This window comes from Oculina patagonica, chromosome 2 (assembly GCF_052425735.1).
Source record: "Oculina patagonica isolate OP01 chromosome 2, crgOcupat, whole genome shotgun sequence".
Classification (NCBI taxonomy): domain Eukaryota; kingdom Metazoa; phylum Cnidaria; class Anthozoa; order Scleractinia; family Oculinidae; genus Oculina; species Oculina patagonica.
In genome coordinates this window covers 42,305,183-42,311,014 of record NC_135759.1, presented here as the reverse complement: position 1 = coordinate 42,311,014, position 5,832 = coordinate 42,305,183, and the positions used below count along the sequence as shown (strand labels likewise).

At 40.3% G+C, this 5,832-nt stretch overlaps 1 protein-coding gene across 1 annotated transcript; it reads left to right on the top strand.

Annotated features, from left to right (window-relative positions):
• LOC144644731 (chondroitin sulfate N-acetylgalactosaminyltransferase 1-like) lies at positions 1–5,213 on the top strand. Its single transcript, XM_078504252.1, has 3 exons — positions 1–1,569; positions 3,833–3,989; positions 4,681–5,213. Exons 1-3 carry the CDS (start codon positions 213–215, stop codon positions 4,880–4,882), a joined length of 1,716 nt encoding a protein of 571 aa, XP_078360378.1. The 5' UTR covers positions 1–212; the 3' UTR covers positions 4,883–5,213.
• Positions 5,214–5,832: the final 619 nt, after the last annotated feature.

Genomic DNA, 5,832 nt, shown 5'->3' with positions numbered 1-5,832 from the left:
AGCACTGGTACTTCGAGAAGAAATAAGGGATATTTTGTGATGGTTATAGTGGTAAACAGGTACCAGCTAAAGAAACCTGTCACAACTTGGAAAACGTGTATAGCGATGTTCGCCGGTGAAATTGACGAGAAAGCTTTCTGAATCGACGAAAGATGGCCTTGTTTAGGAAGATGGGATTTCCAAAGAGAAGAAGATGACTATGTTCTATAGCAATGGCGATTTTCTCTTTGCGACTTCAGAGAATCACATTGTATTCACTGCTAGCTTTGATGGTGATTCTCGTTTATCAAATCTACGATCATGGCGGTCAGCTAGTTAAAAAGCAACAAGAACTTAAAAACGATTTAGTAACCAAGAATTTGGAATCAAATCATGTGAGATCTAACACAAAAGAAGTTTTAAAAGAGTCAAAGGAATCAGAACAGCCAATGAAAAGAAGAGAACTCAAAAAACCCGATCAAGCAACGCCGCTTCTAGAGAAGGAAGTCAAGAGATTAAAAGCTCGTATAAATAAAAAAGACGAACTTATTGAACGGTTAACTGCTCAGTTAGAAAAGGAAAAATCTCAAGCGAAAAAATTCAAACAAGAAGCTGGAAACTTGAAAGTTCAGAACGCAGAACTGCTGGCTGAAGTCGAAAGCAACTCCCTTGGAGACAACAGCGGTAAAAGCCAAGAACAGACTCTTGTTGTCGCGAAAGATTTAAGTCCCAAAATAAAAACATCTGCAAAAGTAACTGATTTTCAAGTATCTGAACGTATCCAATTTCAAAGTTTCGCCAAAACACACGTATTCGAGATGTCACCCCGAAAAAGACCAAAGGAATACATATTTCACGGTCAAAACGTGAATACACGCAGAGTGAAATCTGGAGAGAGGCATCTCCTTGAGGCTCAAGACATCGCTCTTAACTTTATTAACACGAACACGTCTTACCGCGTGAATAGGGAAAACGTTGTCGATGGAGTTTACAGGATAGATGTTAATACTGGTATTGATTATGAACTTTATTTTAAAGATCCGTCTTCAAATAAATTCATTACAGTTCGGTTGATTCGTCCGCTTGGCGTCATACAACCAGTTGCCATGCCAGACGACGGCAAAAATCCAAATGAACTGATCAATTTAATTCTTCCGTTATCTGGGCGACTTGAACGATTTCAGCAGTTTGTCGACATGTTTGTGGAGGTGTGCATCAGAAACGACAAAAATGTCTTTCTTACGGTAGTGTTGTACGGCGCATCTGACTTCAATCACGTGAAAACAACTCTTAAAGATATCGAAGCCACATATGGTTTTAAAAAATACCAGCTAATTATGAGAGACAAGCGGTTTTCCCGAGGCAGAGCTCTTCATGATGGAGTCATGTATTGGAGTGGAAATCCAAGTAATGTTTTAATGTTCTTTTGCGATGTAGACATAACTTTTCGAGCTGACTTTCTTCGCCGATGTCGCATGTATGCGCAAAGGAAGAAGAAAGTTTACTACCCAATGGTGTTTAGTTTGTTTAATCCAAAGAATGTTTACGAAGATGGAAACATTCCACCACCTGCGGAGCAACTAAAAGTTGGTAAGTTACTCTATCCAGGCCCGTAGGGTGGGGGAATTCGAGGGGTTCGAACGAACCCCTTAAAATTTTTTAATTTGGCATTTTAAGGGGGTTGAAAAGATAAAAAAAGTAAACAAAACAAAGAAAAGACTATGACCGGTCGATTACATGGACGACTACCTTCCTTGTCAGGATTATCGGAGGAGGCCGCAACATTTTGGCACTATAATGAGGGTTTTAATCTTTTGGATTAGTTAATTGATGTTTGTCTTGCTTTCCATCCTTGTCGTGGCGTCCACGGCAATCAGAACTAGCGTTAGTTGGCTGGAAAAGCAAGAATGCACATTTGTTGTTTTGTGGATGTCTGGACAAAGCTCTTAGTCTAAGACATTTTGTAAGCATTGCGAAATAATCCTAACCAAAATTTCTGAAAGTTATAGAATTACCCCCGGGGACAAACAGATGTTCTTTACTTGCTAAGACGTCGAACATGTTCAGTAGTTGTTTCTAAAATACATAATTGTATAACATGTAAGATAATTCATCATTTTTTTAATTCTTGTCCACTCATCCACCCTGCATGTAATTTCAATATTTTTGTTTTGAAAACTGTCTAAATGCCCCTACTCATTGAGGGAACCTAAATTAGCAAAATTTCTTGGGGGCATGCCCGCAGACCCCTCTAAAAACTCGCGCCTTCGACGCTCGTATTAGCGCCTCCAGCGCTAAAAATTACCTCCCAAAAATAAAAGAACCCTCCTCGACAGAATCCACCCTACGGGCCTGCTATCGATCACATTTTAGATCAATCTAATGACTAATCAACAAATATTGGTCAGTAATGGCTACGTTGAGTCAGGCCGCACAAAAATCTCCTCTATGGACCCTACTTAGTAGCTGTATTTGTGCGGCCACATTGAAGCCATGTCCCCAAACGACGCGTTTTGCGTTTGTTTCTCGTTTCAAAATCGTTAAAGCAACTTTAAGGAACCATTTCTGTTGTATTTTTTTAAAGCTAAGCTTCGTTATTTGGTTGCCTTACTGCCCGAGGGAGTGCCCATGGTACGTTATAGAGAACAAGGGCCTTTTAACGATCCCTCTTGCAGATTCGAGCAGCATAAGAACATAGAGTACCTAATCGTGTTTTCACATCTATCCTAGAGTTGAATTGTCTTCGCTATAGTTTTGCTTATATTGATATCAACAGTATTGATCAGCCGGTACGTAGCTTCGGGTCCTCTCTCCCCGGGTACCGCTACTTAATTCAGTCGTTTTTCTCGCCCGGGGCTTTATTCCTACTACACTGTAACAAGTCTGAGAGCCTTTACCAGGATATGAACTAAAAAACTTGTTTCACGGCGAGACAAAGTAGACCAAAGTATTGTCGACTTTATCTCCATTAGACAGATGGGAACAACATATACAGTTGAATCCCGATAACTCGAACCTTCACGGGAAATGGAAAAAGGTTCGAAATATCGGGAGTTCGAGTTATCGAGGGTAAAATTATTGAGAAATCGACCTCAGTGGAGGGGAATCAGAAAATGTTCGAGTTAGCGGGAGGTTCGAGTTACTGAGGGTTCGAGTTATCGGAATACAACTGTAAATATTTTCTCGCCATTACCTACATGTCGATGTGTTATACTTTTACTGCAACATCGAACGAGTGTTTTCTACATGTCCCCAAGTGTCCCCAAGTGTCCCCAACATCGAACGAGTGTTTTCTACATGTCCTGTTTTAAACTCCTCTTAAAATTTCTATGTAAAACCTTGACACGCAGTGGTTCAATGGGTTTTAAATTGCGGGACTCAGAATAGAACGCCGGGGCCAGGTTTCCATCCTAGCGAGATCGTTACTTTTGCGTTTGGGCAAGAAACTTTACTCGAAGTTGTTCAAAGGGTGGATAATGCTATATCTACCTGATAAATCGCTATCCAATGTATAATTGTTAACAAAACATACTACGCTATACTGACTGGATAATCTGGATAGTTATTTATCCAGAGGATAGCCTTATCCGTCTTTGAACAACTGGACCCAGTAGTGTAGCAGCTCTCGTAGGCTCTACTGGTCCTCTAGTGTAGCAGTCGCTATTGTTTTTGGGGCAGGGGATTTGTGCATTGTACGCGTAACCTGATAAAAATACTAGGGGTTAACCTACAATGGACTAGCATCCCATCTAGGGGGAGTAGCGATACTCATGTTCACTTCATGAAAACCGGTTTTTCAGGCCAGACTGGTTAGCCACCTGAGTACTTTTCATGTTATTTTTGTTCTCTGTAGAGCGCACGCACGGATTTTGGCGGGAATATGGGTTTGGTATGACATGTCAGTATAGAGATGATTATCTTCGAGTTGGTGGATTTGATTTAAACATTGAAGGATGGGGCTCAGAAGACTTAGGGTTGTATCAGAGATACCTGCAACAAGCAAATACCAGGTGAGATTTGTTTTTCCAGTCCTCAATGCGAGTTATGGTCGTAGCAAACGAAGATACATAATTGCAGACAGATTGTCGCTCGTGATGTTTCTTGGGTGAGCAAACAAGCGGGACCCAAAAATTGTTTTGTTTCCATGGTGCGCAAACTGGGAAGCATTTAGTTGCGGACACAAAATGTTTTTGAAAAAAATCAGAAACACTTTTTGTGTCTCGGACACAAATTTTGTGTCCGCAACAGATGTTGCGCGCACAGACAAACAAGGAAGCATTTGTGTCGGCAACAGTGTGTGCTCATTTGCCAACAAGGCAAGAAATTAAATTATCAACTATTATTTAAATTAAATTATCAACTAATTATCAACTGTTATTTATGGCCATTCATACCAATAGAAAATTAAATAATTACGGGGAAAGCAAAAGGAGATGTGATAGCTGTAGTCAAATTATGTCACCAGTACCAACCGTCTGTTGTTATCTTGTTACATGAGATATATAAAAGAACTATTTCCACAAATATTTCCAACTTTGTGATCGCATTCAAAAATACTCGGGTGATTATATAAACACAGCTCAAAGAAAGAACGTTTAGTTACAACTATTAGTCAGCTTCCATGATTGAATAGTAATTTCCGTTGCCTGCTGATAATTATTAAATGACTGTAAGCTTTCTTTTTTTCCTCTTCTGCTTTAGAATTATCCGCGCCCCTGACAGAGATCTTTTTCATCAATTTCACGATAAGAAGTGTGACCCTAACCTTAGCAAAGAACAGTATCGCTCATGTCTTGGCTCAAAGGCAGTCGCTGAAGGAACACACACTCAAATAGCTATTCAGCTGACTAAACTCAGGGAAAGGTATGAATCAGATTCACCGGAGGATGGCTTCCGAGATTGAAAAGAACACGTGGCACGTGAAGCGCTCAGCACGTGAGGGGAAAGGTCACTGCAAGCAACAATAAAAGAACAAGATGGCGGCAAATCACGAGCTGGACTCTTAAGCGACTTCAACTGGTCAAATATTTTCAATCACAATGCCTGGGCAGCGCTTGCAGCTGGTTTATTCGTTTGCCACTGATGATTATAACAGCTCTAAGTGTCAACTGCATGTTTCACGGCGTGACGGTTCACAAGTGAGGTCGACGACAGTCCTAGGAAATTTTTATTGAACATTCCGCAGTTAAAATGAACATTAAAGATTGCAATAAATTTGACTTTATTTAAATTTACCAATTCTTGTGTTTCATGATGTTTAACTTATAGAACTTTTCGCCTCATTTCAATTGTTCTTTCACCTGCTATTGAGAGAAACATGCCTGCGATAATTATCGAGGTAAAAGTTTCCTAAGTTGTGTTTCCAAACTGCACGATTTATACCTTAACTGGTTCACATTAAAAAAAACACATTTTGACAACTTTGTGCCACCTTTTAGTTAAGGCTGTGTTTACACTTGGTGTCTGGGCTCAGTGCCCGACTACGATTCTCGCTGGACACTATTGTGAACACGCTATTTTTCAGGTACCCACACAAGAATTGTGCTCGGGCACCTGACATGACGGTACCTGGGTACTGACTTTGGTTTTCTGTGTCTGAACACAACGATATTTTTTTACCGGTGCCCAGGTACTAGTGCTGGGGAACTAAGTGCGAACACGGCCTTTAAGATGTTAAGCATTGGTACTTGACTATAACCTAGTCTTTGAATACCAATAACTTATTGTTATAAACTAATAATTAGGGTACATCTTGAGAGGGATTCGGCCCCAGGCCCCAGGAAGCTCCTATACCCTTGTCTTGTATCCTTTTCTCATTCCGACACTTTTTAGGGGTATTTAATATAGATACAT

Coding starts and splice junctions, on each gene's coding strand:
- LOC144644731 (XM_078504252.1), top strand. CDS start 213: ATGGCGATTTTCTCTTTGCGACTTCAGAGAATCACATTGTATTCACTG. Junction 1,570..3,832: donor TGCGGAGCAACTAAAAGTTG/GTAAGTTACTCT, acceptor TGTTCTCTGTAG/AGCGCACGCACGGATTTTGG. Junction 3,990..4,680: donor CTGCAACAAGCAAATACCAG/GTGAGATTTGTT, acceptor CTTCTGCTTTAG/AATTATCCGCGCCCCTGACA.